General features: G+C 37.8%; 1 protein-coding gene across 2 annotated transcripts in view; it reads right to left on the bottom strand.

The window, feature by feature from the left end:
* The window catches only part of DDAH1 (dimethylarginine dimethylaminohydrolase 1), a 216637-nt gene that overhangs the window by 7893 nt on the left and 189601 nt on the right, over positions 1–19143 (bottom strand). For both annotated transcript variants that reach the window (XM_001365893.5, XM_007480593.3), the window contains exon 5: positions 4750–4893. In XM_001365893.5, the coding sequence (XP_001365930.2) occupies positions 4750–4893 (144 nt within the window). The remainder of the gene's footprint in view (positions 1–4749; positions 4894–19143) is intronic.

The following is a 19143-nucleotide window of genomic DNA, read 5'->3' as shown; positions in this document are numbered from 1 at the left end:
CAAATTCTACCTTTCTTCTATATTTGTATTAGCAGGACCTATCAGAGCATTTGGAACTTGTGTTGTTGTTTGGTTGTGCCCAGCTTTCTTTGATCCCATTTGGGCTTTTCCTGGCAAAGATACTGGAGTGGTTGGTCATTTTCTTTTCCAGCTCATTTTGCAGATGAAGAAACTGAGGTCAACAGGGTTAGGTGACTTTCCCAGTGTCACCCAGTTAGTAAGTATCTGAAGTCATATTTGAACTCATGAAAATGAGTCTTCCTGATTCCAAGCCCAGGGCTCTATCCACTGTACCACCTAGCTGCCCGCCACCTGGAATAAATGCTTACTGATTTGCTGAAGAGTGTGAATTAGCCTAAAACAATATAAGATAAGAAATTATTTTGATATATTCTTCTAAGTTAAGATATCAAGAAATAAAATTCAATGGTTACTTAAGAATCTTACATTACTCTTCCTATTCTGTTTGGTGGAAATATTTGGGTTGACTTTCTAGGGCAAACTTTAGGCATGGGAAGAGTTGAATATTTTGACAGCTTATGAACCAGAAAAGCCAGATATGTAGTGATTCCTGTTTAATAGGATTAACCAGAAATTAAAAAAGTGGAAAAAGACACGCCTTGAAATCAAGTGAAGATACTTGAATTGGGAAGGGAATTCCAGTGTTGCTCTTGGGAAAATTCCTTAGAATACAAATCTAGAGACCCTTTACACATAGGAACATTCAGCTGGCCACAGCACACAAATGACAGATGGTCAGCAGTTTTGATCCCATCATCCTTCTGACAGAATATTGCTTTTTTCCACTTGGAAAATGTAGCTTCTGGTTGTCTTAAACACTGTCTCCTTAGGACATTCATACTCCTTGGACCTAAGGAAGCCTGAACCAAATTGGCTTCATTGCTATTTTCCACACAAGATAACTTCATCTCTTGTCTCCTCCCTTGGCACTGTCCCACATACCTGGAGCATGCTCCCCTTCATAACCTTTTGTTTCTTTCAAAACCTTGTTCAAGTTACACCTTGCTACACAAGGACTTTTCTGAGGGCATACCTTGTCTCCTGCCAGCTGTTAGAGTCACTCCAAATTTACTTTGTATTTATTTCGTATATGCTCATTTATGTTCACATTGTATCTCCTGTTGGATTGACACCATCTTGAGGGTGGTGAGTGTTTCACTAGTGTCTTTGTATCCTCAGCACTTAGCATGGTGTTTGGTACATAGTAAGTGCTTAATAAATGCTCTGTAAGTATTGTAAGTAAGTACTTACAATTTACTTACAATATTGTAAGTAAGTATTGTAAGTAAGTAAGTACTGTAAGTATGTAAGTAAGAAGCATTAATAAATGCTTCTTACTAAAGTTAATGTCTATCTGTACCCTCCATCCTGTTCCATTTAATCTCATCCCATTTCATTATATTCCATCTCATGCCATTCCTTCTTTATCCCACCCGATCCCTATCCCATCCCCTCAAATTATTTCCATGACCTGGCTACATTGATCATTTCCATCTCCAGCTTAACTCTTCCCCCCTACAGCTTACAAATACACTTGGTATTCCTCCTAATGCCAAAAAAATTGTTTGGCTTTAATACAATAATTTCAAACAATTTCCTTTGCTCTTTCATGTCCATTCATTGCAAAACGTTTGGAAAGAGTCTGCACTGCCTCTAATTCCTTACCATCCCACTCTTCAGCTGCTTGTAATCTGTCTTTCCTCCTAATGAAACAACTTTTTCTAAGGTTACAAGAGCTTGTTGCCAAAATCCTGTGGTTTCTCTTTTGGTCTCATTCATTCTGACATGTATTTGATACTGTAGGTATTTTCTGCTGTGTGATACTCTCTTTTTCTTCAGCTTCTCTAGCACTGTACTCCAGCTTATCTCCTGAAGGCTCTCTATTTCCCTCTTATTCCTTAGGACCTTTTAACTAAGTTTAGGATGTCTTTTCATGCTACTGTGTATTCAGAGAAGATGCAACTTCTCATTAGCAGAGACTTTCCATATTGGTTCAAGGCAGACACAGAAAGGAATCCTCAGATGAGGAGACTGAGAAAGTCTTTGAATGGCAGATGACAGTGCTCCAAACTATAGATATATGTTCCTAAATTTTGGGGCCTACAATTCTAGAGAATGCTGAAAGGATCTTCTTGAGTGAGATCATTCTCTCTCTTTTAGTTAAAGCAGAGACCTTATTTTGCTTCAAATGAAGATCTTCCTTAAGTTCATGTCTCCTTTGGCATATTCTAAAACATGTAACTACTCCAATTTTGATTTGCTGTTTTGTTTGGAAAAATGGGTTTTACTCACTTTTCACTGTTTGTGATGGTCTTTTGTGTAACTTTTGGTGGGGAAGGGCTAAGCTGGCAAGTATGAACCTCTCCCCTTAGGAGTGATCAGGGGGAGCAGCTTTTATTTTAAACTAATTGCATGATTAGAACAGAGATAATTGAGGGATGGTATATAGATAATAATTCTAGCCCAATACTCCTCTTGGAGACTATAAAAGATTTCTCAGCTTTAGCTATTCTGGACCCTTTTGGGTCCTCTCTGAAGTTAGGGTGTTGGTAGAACCAGCATAGCCTTTGTTTCTCTTCCATTTGGTAGACTGGGCCAGATTTCAAATCATATCCAAGCCTCTGTTCTAGACTCCCTTTATTATTTCAACTTTTCTATTATTATCTTAGCCACTCCCATGGCTTCAATGATTACTTACCTCTCAGCTCTCTATCTCTATCTCAATTTCTCTTTAGAGCTCCAATCTCATATTTCCAATTGTCTAGGATCATTCTATCTGGATTTCTTACCATAATTTCAACTTAACAAATCTAAAACCAGATCCATCCTTCTCACCCTCATCCAACCTACCTGGCTTCTTAACTTCTCTATTTTTGTTAATGGTACCACCAATCTCCTACTCCTTTAGCCTGCCATGATCAACACAAAGATCTTCTGTGGCTTTCCATCATGTGATGTATAAAATTTAAGCTGTGATAATGGAATTTCAGATCAAATACAATATTATCTTAAATTACTCACCCAGTCTTATGTCTTATTCTTCTCCATGACATCCCAGTCAAAGTACAATTGTGTGATTCTTATTTCTGTCTCATGCTTTCTTTTATACCAGTCTTTTTTCATGCTGTCCTTTGCTCCTGATGCAGGCTACTCCACCTTAGCCTTTGCTTCTATCCTTTGAATTTCAGCTCTCTTTTCAAGGTCCTATTTCAGATGCTACTTTCTCAACTTCTACCTACTTTCACACCACCTAAGTACAAGTCATATTTCTGTAGTCAAATGCAATTTGAAAAAGACATTGTTAATCTAAAGAGTGTCTAAAGGAAGACAACCAAGACAGTGAAGGATGCTGAGTCCATATCATATGAAAACTGGTTGAAGGAACTGAACATATTTAGCCTAGAAAAGAGAAAACTTGGGAGGAAGAGGGAAAATGACATGACAGCTGTCTTCAAGTAAATGAGGCATTGGACTTGTTCTATTGGTCTCTGAAGGACAGAACCAAGAGAAATGGGTACAAGTTGCAAAGGGCTTAAGTGAAGAAAAATTTCCTTAAAATGTGAAATAGAAAGGTTAATTTGTGTGACACTATTACTTGTTTGGAACCTTCCTCTTGATTGACAGGCAGGTCAGCTCCCCAGCTTGTTTCTTGCATCTTGGCTTACAAGTCCTCTCTCTCTCCATGCCTCTACCACAAATGAAAGCTAAGAGTGAGTGGAATGGCATATCTTGAGAGGTGGTGAGAATCCATTTTGTGGAGGTCTTCACGAAGAGGCTGATAGGCCATTTGTGTATATTACCGTGGAGAGTCTTTTCATTTATGGGGTGGATGAGGTGGCTACTGAGGTCCCTTCAAACTTTCCAATTCAGTGACTGAAAGTTCTCATAGTGGCTTTCCAGGTTCTTGCTTTTCCCATAATCCATTCAACCATATCACATCCTTACTTATGTTTAAGCATTTACCTTATGGGGCCACTGTGAAGTCCAAATGAGGTAATGTAGGTAAATTTGGCCCTGGTTTGTCATTCTGATAGTGACAGATGTAGAATTAAAATCCAAGTCTGATTCCAAAGAGCTCTTTCTATTACGCTCATCCCACCACCACAGATGCTCATCTGCAGTCTTGAATACCATTAGTCAGTCAGTAAAGATTTATTAAATGCTTCTTATGACTTTTGGGATACCCTGTATCTACACACACACACACACACACACACATAGTGTCATATAGCTAATATATGCCTGAGGTAGGACTTAAACTAAGATCTTCCTGACCTCAAGGCATGCTGTCTTTATACAACAGATATTTTGTGTGAGTATATATGTTTGTTCATTTGTTTATTTATTTATTTTTAAACCCTAATCTTCTATCTTAGAATCAATACTGTGTTTGGTTCTAAGGCAGAAAGAGTGGTAAGGGCTAGGCAATGGGGATGAAGTGACTTAAACAAAGTCACACAGCTAGATCGTAGTTGAAACCAGGACTTCTCATCTCTAGGTCTGGCTGTTGATCCACTGAGCCATTTAGCTGCCCCAGTATATATTTTTATCAAAAACACTCAAAAATACAAAGGCATTTTGAAAGTAAATATTTTCTAGACTTATCTAGGAAGTCTATCAAAAAATGACCCTTGTCATTTAATTACTAGGCTTATAAATTAAAGAAAGTCTTCCAGACAGAGGATGGGGGCTCCATAGTGCATGATAGCCCAGAAAAATTGCATTTACCTTGGCACTCTCTGGATACTCTTCTGGGGCTCGGTGCAACAAGACATGCCCTTTGTTGGGGATGTTTAAATACACACAGTTTGCAGCCACATCATCAGGCACAGTCAGCTTGTCATAGCGATGGTCACTCATCTGCTGCATGATCTAAAAGAGAAAAAGAGGTCTCATTTGGAAGGGTTTCTGAAAGCTCCCAGGAAGGACTACTTCTCAGATTCAAATGGAATTCTAGGTGAGGGAGCAGCTAGGTAGTACAGTGGATAGATCACCGGGTCTGGAGTCAGGAGATTTGGGTTCAAATATGACCTCAGAGACTTCCTACCTGGGTGACCCTGGGAAAGTAATTTACCCTGACTGCTTAGCTCTTGCCATTCTTCTGTCTTAGAATTGAAACTAAGACAAAATGTAAGAGTTAAAAAAATTGAAAAATAAAAATTCTAGGCAAGGCTCAAGAACATTTCTCTCTATATAGAAGGTACCTTATGTACCACTATTTCCCCATTTGGAATCTATTAAATTAGCAAAAAATATTTAAATTCTCTGCTCAGATTTCTGTAGTCTTAGTAGTTGGTTTTCAAAAGAGCTAGAGTAGAAGATAGGATAGTAGAAAGGACACAGGTTCTATAATAACAATACTTCCTGTGTGTGACCTTAGAAAAACCACTTAACCTCCCTGAGCCTCAGTTTAGCTATTCTGAAAGTTCTCATAGTAGTTTTCCAGGTCCTCTCTTTTCCCATATCCTATTCAACCTTATAACATCCTTATTTATGTTTATGACCTACTCTCAGTATTATATGATAAGCTTCTTGAATTCACAGACAGCCCCTTCCTTCTTTATATCCCCAGTATTGGCCAGGGTACCTTGGTATCAAATAAATATCTGTGGAATTGGATTGTATTGACGTGACCTCAAGATGATTTATCAGAAGTTTATAAATGAGTCAACTGAACTAGGAGGTCTCTGAGGTTCCCTTCCATCTCTCAATCATTGTCCCTATGACCTGCGTTGTAGTTTCCTGTCTCTCCATGCATAGTAGAAACAGAAAAGTTCAGATTATATTTATACTGTATGTTCACAGAAGTTGCAATGAGAATTTTAAAAAAGTTAATAGGTTTGTGAAGTAAGGACTTTGGGTAGTAATTGTTTTGAGGGCCAGATTTTTAAAAAATGCCATTGGTTTCACTGGACAGGCAACTCAGGAATATTATTCTTTTCCTTTAGGAGCATAGATTTAGAGTTGGAAAGGATGCCAGAAGGTCATCTAGTCCAACTCCCTTATTTTTTTGAATGAGTAAATTGAGAAGGGCCATTTTACCCCCACTGCCTAGCTCTTACCATTATTTTCCTAGGAACCAATGCACAGTATTGATTCTAATATGGAAGGTAAGAATTTTATAATAAGAATATATCATATGATAATATAATATTATATACAATAATTATAATATGTAATGTATACAATATAATAATAAAGTTTTATAATAAACTAAACATATATATTCACACAAAATATCTATCCTCATATCATAGAATTAGTAGTGGCAGAACTAGAATTTGTATCTAAGTTCTTGGATGGAAAGTTGAGTGCTTCTTCTTTAGAATCTTGAATGCAATAGCATTCAGCACTGGTTGAAAAAGAACCGAGTCAATGCTTGATGTCTTATGATTTAATAGAAAGAGTGGTTTTTGATTAAGATGTATCTCTATGTGATTTTTGGGCTTTAAAATTATGAGAAATTATTCTATAAATTTGTTTTTAAAAATTAATGTTTCTTATATGATTGACACTGACCAGGCACACATGGAGGCCCTATTTAAAGATGGAGAGAGAGCATGGCATTGTACCTGAATTCAAGAAGATCTGGTTCCAATTCCATCTCAGATACTAAGCTGTGTCATCCTGGACAAGTCACTTAACCTCTTTATGCCTATGCTTCCTCATTTAAAAAAATTCTGGTAGTATTTGCAATTACTAAGGAGTAATTTAATCAAATTGTCTCTTCACTTGAATTTATAAGCATTCAATAAACATTTGTTAAGTACCCATCGTATGCCTAGAAGAACTATGTTAGGTGATGGGGTTACGAAGAAAATACAGAGAATTAGTCGGTCCTCAGTTTACCATCCACTGAAGGCGTGTGTCTACAGGTTTAGATTAGTTCAACTTTTTCAGCCATTAGAACTTGGAAACAATCATATTGAATGTTTGCAAGAACTTGGCAAGTTTACATTATCTTCTTTTGTTTTCTCTTGTGCTTTTATTTTCCACTAACTTCAGAAAAAATCTTGGGAACAAGTATCAGAAGGATTTCTTGTTTTTCTTTTTTTTTTGCTTGCCACAGGCAAGGTTCAGCCTTACTCATGTATGAACTTTTCCTAGATTGACTTTTCTGAAAAAGTTTAGATTATAGGAAATTCAAAGCAAATTTCATGGGTGGGAATTTTTTCCCTATATATTTCATCATACAATGTGTTCTGAGGGATGTTATCCTTTTAGGCATATGGATAATTGCAAAATGGTAGACTTGCATATAAAACTTCCCAGATGAATAACTTTTGTTAACAAACACTGCATACAACTTAAAGCTACAAAGGAGATATAATCAAAGAAACACTATGAAGAGTAATATTTAAGAGAAAGAAAACATTTAGACACGAGTAGGGCACTTTTGTCTCCTACTCCACTCTGACTGACTACATCCAAGTAAACCAAAAGTCTGACTTTAGCCTTGTCCACTTAAAGAAGATAAAATTTATCTCTAACCTATTTTTTCTGCCATAGAAAGTTTACTTACTATCCCTTTTTAGGTATCTTTGGCTTTTGGCTTTATTCCTAAGGGTAAATACTCTAGGGCAGCATTTCTCAAATTTTTTATTTCAGGGCTTATTTATATCTTAAAAAAATCATTGAGGAGGGCAGCTAGGTGGCTCAGTGAATTGAGATCCAGTCCTAGAAATGGGAGGTCCTGGGTTCAAATCTGGGCTTAGACACTTTCTATCTTTATGAACTTGGACAAATCACTTAACCTCCCCAATGCTGAGACCTTACTGCTCTTCTACCTTGGAACCATACACAGTATTAGTTCTAAGACAGAAGGTAAGTATTAAAAAAATCATGAGGACTCTCTAGGGAGCTCTTGTTTCTGTGTGATATAGCCACCATTTAGAAATTGAAACATTTTAATATTATTGTGAAAATAGTTTTGACCTTGTGGACCTTCTGGAAGGGTCTTAAGGACACCCAGGAATCCCTGGTTGCCCTAGGGGGTCAGATCCTATGGCCTGTCTTGTGCCAAGTCCTAACTTCCAATGATAGACTCATTCTCTTCTAGCATAGCTATTTGTGGTGTCTTGTCCTCTGTTCCTTTTTCAAGCATCTTTACTCTAAAACTTCCTTCAGTTAATCAATTCAAAATATATTTATTAAACCAATTTATTAAGTAGACAGTACCTAGAAAACAAAGATGAAAACTGAAACATTTAAAGTTTTTTACAATCTAAAAATGCTAGACTATAATATGCCATAGGAATATTAGGAGACAAAGCATAATGTGATAGGAGCAAAGGAGAGATCAAGACAAAGTGCTCTTTTACCTGGGGATAAAATCATAAACCATGATGAAATCAACCCCGCCATTGTTCCTGGATAGGGCATATCAATCTATTGCTTTAAAGCCATACTATGAATTACGGTAATTCCTGAGGACAAAAGTGGTGGTGGAGATCAGAAAAAGCTTCATGGGACAAAATTACATTCAAGCTAGTTTTTGAAAGAAGAGTTGAACTTCAACAAGGTAAGAGGAGAAGGGAGTACCTTTTGGTATGCAAGTGGTGGAGCAACCTGCACAAATTAATGGAAGTTGGAGAATGAAGGAAAATAATGAGAAGCATAGCATCACAGAACTGGAAAGAGCTTTTAGAGGCTACCCACTTCAATCTGCTCATTTTTATAGATAAAGAACTGAGGTCCAGGGAAGTAAAGTGACTTGTCTAAGGTTGTACAGTTAGTATCAAAAGTAGAAATACCTAGCTGTCCAATATGGCTGGAATGAAGAGTCTGTTCACACTACATGTGAGTGATGGACATAAACCTGGAAAAATAGACTGAAAATAGATTGGGGGGACCTGAAATTTCAAGCTAGGGAGTTTGTCTCTTTATCATGCAGTTCTGTTTGCTTTCACTCAAGAGAACAATATACCCAAAGTTTGTATGTTTTGTCTGTTGTGTCTACCCAAGTTTTCTCTCTTTCTCAGCTTCCTTTTGTGTTATTCTCCCTCATTATATTGTAAGCTCCTCAAGGCAGGGCTATCTTTCTTTTTTAAAAAAATTGTATCCTCAGTGCTTAATACAGTGCCTGACATAGAGTAGAATGGGCTTAAATGCTTATTGAATTAGAGTTGAATAAAAGCCAAAGAACAAAACAATATCCAGGAGGGGGAAGTCAACAAGGTTAAAAGTTATAACAAGTTCAAGAAGAATGAGACTTGAAAAAAAGGCCATTGGTTTTAGTAATTAAAGAGTTTTTTGGCAACCTCGAAAATAGCAGTTTCAGTCCAGTTTGTAGGGTAGAAGTAGACGCAATGCAATATTTTTCTCCAAGTTTGTTTGTGAAAAGGAATAGGAAATATAGGCTGATAGTTTGAGGGAATGGCAAAAGCAAACAAACTTTTGGGTGGTTTTTATTTTATCTTATTTTTAATTTTAAGGATTGAGGAGACTTGGGCATTGCTCTAGACAATAGTGTAGAAATCAACAGATAAGAAGAAATTTGGTGCGACGTGGGAGAGGGGGGGAGAGAGAGAGAGAGAGAGAGAGGAGAGAGAGAGAGGAGAGAGAGAGAGGGAGAGAGAGAGAGAGAGAGAGAGAGAGAGAGAGAGAGAGAGAGAGAGAGAGAGAGAGAGAGAGAGAGAGAGAGAGAGAGGGAGAGGAGAGAGAGAGAGAGAGAGAGAGAGAGAGAGAGAGAGAGAGAGAGAGAGAGAGGGCGAGAGAGAGAGAGAGAGAGAGAGAGAGAGAGAGAGAGAGAGAGAGAGAGAGAGAGAGAGAGAGAACCAAACGGGAAAACAACTGGAGGAGATGGAAAAGAATGGGATCATGAATCAAAATGGTTGGCAAGCATTGACCTTTGGTCAGTAGAGGAGGAAGAGAATGGATATAAGACAGAAAGAAAAGGAATAAACAGTGGAGCATAATAGGAAGGTAGGTGGGATCAGATTGAGGACACAAATGGGGGTGAGCCTGGGTCACCAAAGTCTCTTGATTTTAAAGGCAAAGATGAATATAGATGATGACATAAAGAGATACAAGGGTCTAAAAGAGAGGAGATAAGGAAGTTTATAATAGATGGTATCAATCTTCATAAAACAAATAATCCTGTTGAGTGAGCCAAGTCATGGGTATGTTGTGGGAGACCCATGAGATCAAATGAATAGGTTTGGGATAGCTACTGTGAGAAGAAGATAAGGAGTGCAGCAATGAATAAAAAGATTGCCACATAGCCGAGGACCAAGTTCATATTAGCCTTGAATTTGTAGTGAACCCAGCCCAATCAGCAGTTTCTTACTTTCTCCAGGAGCAGATGTTGGGAATAGTCATGTATTAGCAAGAAGCATGATAGGAATAGTGGAAGAACAAGAGAGAAAGGGGATTTGAGGACTGTGCTCTATTGAAATGGCTGACTATAGGATCAAGGTGGAAGGGGGGGGAAATAAAACCATAATAGAAACAATAAATAGATACTTGTTGATAGGTCTAGAACTAGTAGAAACCCTCAAGGTCATTTGGTCCTTCATTTTACAAATGAGAAAAAAAAAACAGGCTCACTGAGGTATAGTGACTTGCCAAGGTCACATGAGTAGATTTGAACCTTCTTATTCAAAATCCATCAGGCTTGGCACTAAGAACACTGTTGAATGAATGTCTTAGAAGAACAGGGAGGGACTGAGAGATTGGATGTCATAATGTGAGAGAATGAAAGATACAGGAGGAGTGAGGCAACAGAAAAAAGTATCATCAAAAAAGGTAATTTCAGAGTTCAGGATTTTAGAGATGAAGCATTCTAAATTCTAATAATCAACAAATGCTAAATTATTCTAATAAATAAATTCTAAACATCCTGATGAAATAGAGAAGAGATGGAGATCATATAAATTGAGGGATGGAGATCATATAAATTGAGGTGGTAGATGAACCTAGAAACAATTAGGAGGGCCATTAATATGAATAATGATAAATCACCAAGATGAAGGTGGGCATCAGAATGGAGGCTACAAATAAAAGCCAATGGCTGAAGTCAATGAGGAAGGAGAGAGGCTGTTCTAAAGCTTGGTAAGTGACAGTGAAAACATTGAAGACAGGGTAATCAAAAGGGATGGCATGAGCAAGAAAAGTGGGGATGGGATGGGTTGCCACTGTATTAGTCCTTACTGCACTATGGGAATCTCCTTTGAGAGAGTGTGAGAGCAGGGTCAATGTTAGGAGATGTTGGGAAAGAATAGTGAAGGACAGTTATATCTTCTATCCTAACTATATCCCTTTTAGGACTATCTTCTCTTGGCACTCATCTTCCTTTCTCCTAGTCTGAAAATCTTTTCCCACTGCTCCTTCTTTCCATATCTCTTTTTTATCTCTATTCAGCTCAGCCCTACTCTTTCTCAGTCCCCATTCCACTCTGTCCTCTTTTCTTATTGTGTTCTCTGGGACTCTAATATCTTATTACCAATCTCAGCTATCCTCCTCTCACATTCTTTTTATCCACTACATTTACATTACAAGCTCTTTGAAGGTTGGAACTATCTTTCATTTTGTTTTGTATCCTCAGTGCTTATAACACCGGTGCTCTGCACAGATCAGGTGCTTAATAGTATCTGCTGATTGATCTTTTTAAATCCCATCCAAGTAGACAGGATCCCCTTTCCCCCAAGTCAGAGTTCTATGGGAAGAACATGAGGCTACTTCTATACCCTGATATGGCAAAATCTTCTAAATGGGTGGTCAACCTTGGGACTGCGAACTTGTTTTAAATTTGTTTTGACAACTGAATTTTGACATAATTGGTTTCCTTTGTAATTAGATAGCTTTTATTTAATTATTATACCATTAATTTCTATGAATGGTTTACTCATGTATTTTATTAATATTTTAATTTAAAATTTATTAATTTATTTCATTACAATTAGCTTATTGATATTAATATTTTATTTATTCACTTGTTTAAAATTATTATTCTGCAAAGGGATCCATCAGTTTCACTAGACTGCCAAAGGAGTCCATAACACAAATATTTGAAGAACTCCTTTTTAAAAAATTGACCTAAAAATAACTTTTTGGAAAAAAAAAAACATTTCCTTCCAGCAACTTGATTATTTGGACAATTCCCAGAATTCTTAGAAACCAATACCATAAAAAAACAAGGCTGATAGGTTATGGATTTTTACTGTTGCTTTGTAGCTTATGTTCATATAGATAGATGGGACAGATAATATAATAAAATACTTGGCTATAATCAGTCAGATTTTTTTCTTTATGCTCTGTAGGCAGTCTTTGTCATCTTATAAGAAATAGTACCAACAATAGACAGCTTGCAAATAGCAGAACAAAAAGCTATCATTGGATTCAGAATGACCTAGCTTCAAGTTTCACTTCTGATACATATTTAAGAATGGGGTTCCAGGGTTATCCCATTGTTTAAAAGTACATAACTTTGTTAGATTAGACTCTGATTATTTGAATCAATCAGACATTCAAAACAGGAGACCAGAACCTGAAAAACTTCCTGTCTCAAAGCCATTTGATAAGATTGGAAAGGTGGAAACCATGTAGGGGGTTATTATACTATGCTCTTCTAAGTTGACCTAATTGTAACTTGGCAAAACATGTAGACTGGTGGCCTTGGGCAAGCCACTTGACCTGTTGGTGCTCCTTTCAACAATCTGAAACTTGGAGAAAATCAGTGAATTTACTTGTAAACTAATGTTTACAAAATTGTATTTTGTAATGTAATTACAAAAATGTATTTACAGTAAATTTAATGATAGAATAGTTACTGACCCATAGATGGTCAGAATAGAGCACATTACATGATTTTGGGGGAGATTAGAATGGGAGTTTCATTGGTATGGGTGATAGAATTCTAAAGCAGGAAAGGGACTAAAAGCTGATCAGATCTGACCCCCTCATTTTATAGATGAAGAAAATGAATCATAGAGTAGTGAAGTGCCACTTGACATGCTTAGCACAGTGTTTGACACATAGTTGGCATTTAATAAACGTTTATTGACTGAAATGTCTTAATCACAATCATTGATTGACAGAAGTGGATTGGGGCTCTGGGCTTCTGACCCTCATTCCAGTGTTCTTCCTACATGCTATGCCATCTATCCTCAACAAATAGAATCCCAAAGCAGAGACTCCAATGAATAAACCCCAATGAGAGAGTGGCCTCCTTAGGATGTTTGGAGAGAGAGCACCTGACGTCGGCAGACTGTCTGCCCTTCTTAGACCTGCATGTTTCTCCACCAATTCCTTAAGAGGTCCAAATACATTCCACATATTGCAATCTGAGTCATGCATGTCCAGCGAGGACTATGAAATGTAAGTGTGGAATGTTTCGCATTTCTAAGGAAGTGTTATCAAGAATCCCTGTCAGCTCCAACTTCTTGTTTATTAGAGAAGGAACAAACTTTTAAATCTCCAGGGTACTTTTTACCTGCAAAATAATAGTAAAGTCACTGTAGTAAACAGTTCAAAGGGCCTATATCCTTTCCTGTTTTTAATTCAGCTTTGGAGCCAGCCTTCACCTTGTCCCTTTTACCCCAAACCAATCAGCTTCCGTTTCCTTCTTATTTGATGATCTAATTTTTTCTGGATTTAGCTAGACACAAGTTAAAGTCCTAAGCATTTTTCTGTTTTTTTTTCTTCATCGGTTTTTAACTTATTTAAAATTTAGTTTTTCCCTTGGTCATGCCCAGTATCTTGCTAGGTATTGGAAGGGCCAATGACTTTATCTCGAATGGCTGGGGATAATTTAATTCTTTTATTATTGGAAAGAAAGTAACTCTAGTCTCTTTCCTGTGGGTAGAATTTGGTATGGGGAATATATCCTTTCATCATTGTTGAATTCTACTGGGAGGCTATCTTAAAATAGACACTTTTGCAAAGGCCACCTGAATCTACTCTGTGAGAAATTTAAAATTAATTTACCAGAGATTCATAGCTCTCATTTCAAGCCAGGTGAGAAAGAAGGTGAAAAAGGAAGTTACTTTTAATCTTTTTTGTTGAGAGAGAAGGACCCAAATGGAACAGAGAGTAACTACTGTATATGAGGAAAAACTAGCAATAAAAAAGCCTCTGAAAGATGGGTTAATCTAACTGAAAGGTTAGAGGAAGTGTAAAAGTAGAAGCCAGAAATTAAAAAAAAAAAGAAAAGGAAAAACACTGAAGGTAACTCTTTGATTAGCTCTCTCAGTACAAAAGGCTTTTTAGGACATGAATTTGACAAATTAAACAGTTTAAGAAACAGGTACTAGACCCCTATTCTGGACAAAGCTATTCAAGGATACAAAGATTTGTTTTTCTTCTAATTACAGAGTTCTTGGCCACAAGGATCTTATACTCTGCTAGGGAGGACATTACATTTGCACAGATAAGTATGATATAAGGTAGAGCATGATGAATAATGTAGAAAGAAAGATCCAACCAGACCATGTACACGAGGACAACTTACATCTTCAGCTGGGGGTTGGATGGGGTGGAAAGAAAGCACCAAAGTTGAACCTTGAAGAAATGGAAAAATTCTCCATCAAATGTATTTTCTTTGAAGTTAGGAATTATTTTTCATTTTATCCTTGCAAATATATACACAGTGGGACTTAAAAGAATGTTGGATTTGATTCTGAATGAATGTAAAAGCATTAAGAACTTTCTCTGTGTAGAATACTGTGAAAGAAGGAATTGTAAAGAAAAGATTTCCTATTTTCCCTCAGGCTGCAGCCTTCTAATTCTGTATTACATATTCTTATGAATAATACAGTGTGCCATTTTTGATAGCTGAGCTTTGGGAGATAAATGTGTCCCCAGGGTACTGCTATCCCATCCTGATGGGGCTTCAAAGAGAAAGGTTAAAGGAGATGATCTCTATCATCTTTGCCCTCTTGAGGCCAGATGATGTAGTAGGGATGAGCTCACCTGGAGAGTCAAACAGGACATTAGGTGACATCAAAGAGGTCAGGGAGTTAGGAAGTTTTGTGATGGCAATGTTTGGGCCTCAGTTTTGCTTTTGCTTAGAAGATGAATATCATTTCAAATATCTTGAGAATGCAGCTGTCGGGCTACATTAATTTCATGTTCCAACATTTATTTTCCTTCAAAAGGGTGGAGGTGGTAAATACCTTTTCCAGAACACTGTGAAGAGTTCTCTCACCCTAGGGGCTTCACTTCCTGTATCCATGGTATTGTGAGTCAGGGTGGAAGGGAGAAAAAACAACTAAATGAACCAGCGATACAAATTCCTTTCCCTGAGAACACATTACTGTACATCCGCCTGTGACTTTCTGGACCAAGTCCTTGAAGAACATAGAAGGAAAAAACTGACATATTTGGAGGAGGACACTAAAAAATCAAATAACTGCCATTTGGCATTTTCTGCCTTTTGAAAGGCCTCCAAGTTATCATAAATTTACTAGTACATATTTTGCATATATCAGGTGTTCATTAAGGGTTTGCTAAGTGTATAAATGGATGACAGAACAGAAATCTCTTGGGCACTGATAGTCTACCATATTTCCAAAGTGTTTTTCTTTTTCTAAAGCCAGAAGGGACCTGTGAGGCCACTTAGTCCAACCCTTTCATTTTCCAGATAATGAAAATGATATCCAGCAGGGTTATGTGATTTTTCTAAGGTCACAAAGCTTGTAAATACCAGAAGAGGAATTTGAATTCAGGTCCTCAGAAACAGTGCTCTTTCCACTGGACATTTTTGTGTCATGCACATTTTTCTTTTTTACATGAAAAAGCATGGAGTCCTGTCGGACTCTGCTTTCAGATGCCATCATGGGCAAGTTGTTTGTGTCAAATGAGCAGCTGCTGGTTTCAGAAAACCTGCCTGGTTTACAAAGGCTGTTGCTGTCATAAAATGGAGGGGGAAACTTTTGGCTCCCTGCCCAAAAGAATTTGCATGACCAGAACTGGATTAGCAGCCAGGCATTTCCGGTGGTTCCTAACATTTCTGGGAATTCTCTAAACGGCTGGAAAGCCATTTTTGCAGTGCATTCTCTTAGTTCTTAGTCATACTTTCCTTATATTTAAGCAATTACCAAAAAACAAAAAAATGCTGTGCTGCTTCGCAGATGATCTAGGTGCACTGGGGGTCTTGTCTAAGTAATGAAGCAAAGATGTGGAAAGTATTTATAGGCGTTTTGGAGATCCTCAAAGCACATTTTGGGACAGATGGTTTTGGTCCACCAATGGTTAATTAGACTCTCTATGAAATGCATAGTTAAGCCAGTACCAAACATGTCAAAACAAAATTAATATTAAGAGTAACTTTTTATAGCATTGCTACTTAGATATGCAAAGTGTGATGCTCCATATCATATTTCTGAACAGCCAAAATCATGAAAATAACACAAGGACCTGGCATTTGGTTTGAGGCAAAGGCAGTAGAGGTAGAGCTCACTAGTTTGCAGAATCACTCATCTATTTTCATTAAAAATACACACACACACACACACACACCTACTTTCTCCCCCCCCCCTCCTTGTTTCTCTCTCTCTCTCTCTCTCTCTCTCTCTCTCTCTCTCTCTCTCTCTCTCTCTCTCTCTCTCTCTCTCCTCTCTCTCTTCTCTCTCTCTCTTCTCTCTCTCTCTCTCTCTCTCTCCCTCTCTCTCTCTCTCTTTCTCTCTCTCTCCCTCTCTCTCTCTCTCTCTCTCTCTTTCTCTCTCTCTCCCTCTCTCTCCCCCCTCACTCCTCTATGCCCCCCTTGGCATGCCTGACCATAGATACAGAACAACTGGCAAAGAAAATGAAGCAGTTTTTCTGGGTCGATGGAATTTTCTTGCCATTAGGGAGAAGATTATGGAGAAAGACATTGGTTATAAGATGCTGGGCTAGACACCCTGGGCAAGTTATTTAACCCCAATTGCCCAGCCCTTATTGCTCTTCAGCCTTAGAACCAATACTTAGCATGACTTCTAAGACAGAAGGTAAAGATTAAAAAACAAAATAAAACATCAAGATGCTGGGCTGTCATATTCATCTTGCCTTCCAACATTTAGGTGCCCTATTCTTTCTACTAGGGATGTTTAGCCTAAAGAAAAGGAGAGTGGGGAGGGGGGGAAACAATTACAGTTTTCCAAGCATTTTAAAGCTCATGATGAAGAGGAATTGAACGTGTTCCATTTGGTCCCTTGATTGGAAGGGTCAGAGAGGTAGATTTAGGGTGGATATAAGGAAGAACTTCCTAATAACCAGAGCTTTTACAAAGTGGAATAGGTTGTCTTGGTTGGTGGTATCTTCTCATTCATGGGAAGTTTTGAAGCATAAGTCAGATGACCATTTGTTAGAGATTCAGTAAATGAGATTCTTCATCTAGGTATGAGCTGGAATTGCGGGCCATCTTGGGTCACTTTATTTTTTATTTTTCTTTTCTCTTTTGTTTGTTTGTTTCTTCCAGACATGTCAGTACAATTTTTAATAATTGTTTTTCTTGTTATCCTTAGTCCTTAGAACAGTACCTATAACATAGTAAAACACTTAACACATGTCTGATGACTTAGATTCTAGGTTGTTGGCCAAGTTCTGCTGTCCTCCACCTTGGTTGGATACAAGGTTTAGTATTTTATTTAGTTCTAGGGACTATAATTTATTTTTTATTTTATTTAAAATATTTTTCCATTTTTACATGATTCATTTTCTTTCCCTCCACTCTTCTCTCCCACCTTCCAGAGCCAACAAGCAATTCCACTGGGTTGTACATATATTATTACTTGGTATCTACTTCCATATTATTAATTTTTTCTATAGAGTGATCTTTTAAAGCATAACCTGGGACTATACTTTAAGAAGGTTACTGGCCAACTCCTGGAGCAGAGTCAGAAGAGGGTGATCCAGATAATGAAAGGACTTAAAACTCTGTCTTTCCAGGATTGACTGAAGGAGTTGAATATGTTTTTTTCCCTAATTAATAAGTCAACAGTACTTTGGGATAGTCACTTTGGTAGCTGGGTGGAAGATGGATTAGAAACTTGAAGTAGTGAGAACAATTAGGCTGTTACTTGAATAGTCCAACAGAAAAGTGATGAGGACTGGAACAACGGTAGTGGCTATGTGAGCAGAGAGAAAGTAACAAATATAATATATGTTGTAAGAAATGATAAAATTTAACAACTGAGAGTGAAGAGGAGGACACTGGGGTTGCAAACGTGACTGACTTGGGAAGATGGTGGTGTCTTTGATATTAATAGGAGGTTGGATGGGGGAGTGGAATATGGGGAAGAGAAAGGCAAGAGGATAAGCATTTATACAATGCTTATTATGTGTCATTCCCTAAATGCTTTTTGCAAATATTATCTCATTTGATCCTCGCAATAACACTGTGAAGTAGATGCTGTTATTGCCCTATTTTACAGTTGAGGAAACTGAAATAAACGTTTTTGTAAGATGACTTGCCTAGGGCCACACAGTAATTAGCGGCTGTATTTGAATTCAGGTCTTTCTGACTCCAGGTCCAACTCTCTACCGATGGCAATTCTTAGCAGCCTAAACTAGGGATATGACAGCTAATTTCAAGGATGTTTAACTTCAAGGCTGTCATGCTTTTTTAAATCTTAGTTTAGTTTTAGAATTTAGAGTTTTTCTACTTGGCCCCAAAAGCCAGAACTTTGACTCGATGCAGAGAAGAAACCTCTTTACAGCAGGCACCTTCCAATGGAAAAGTTGGTTGTCATTTGTACTTGAAGAGGACCAATGATATCACTGTTTGGGGGGCAATGTACAATGCATCTGACTGTGGCTGCTCAGACCATCACAAGCTCAGGCTCCAGCACAGGTTGGGCACAAATAACATATTTTGGCTGGAGATGTCTCTAGGTGTGCCGATGTGTGTGCCGATCTCACATTTTTCTTTGAGCTGCTGCAATTCTTCTTTGCTGATAGAGCACAAAGCCTTCTTTGAAGCAGTCATGCCATGCAGGGAAGTCCTGGTCTCCCATGTTTCATAACCAGTACCAAAGCTCTTCACAGAAACCTTCTTCAAGAGTAGAGTTCCTCATCACTGGGTGTAATCAGTAACAGGTAAGATTCCTACTTGGAAATGAATAGACTAGATGGCCTTTGGAGGCCTTTCTAATTCTATGACTTGTTGATTCTTAAATGACTTCAATATCATTCTCCACTCCTAAA

Source organism: Monodelphis domestica, chromosome 2, assembly GCF_027887165.1.
Source record: "Monodelphis domestica isolate mMonDom1 chromosome 2, mMonDom1.pri, whole genome shotgun sequence".
NCBI lineage: Eukaryota > Metazoa > Chordata > Mammalia > Didelphimorphia > Didelphidae > Monodelphis > Monodelphis domestica.
Note: the sequence above shows the minus strand (reverse complement) of the source record. Positions and strands in the feature narration are given on the sequence as shown.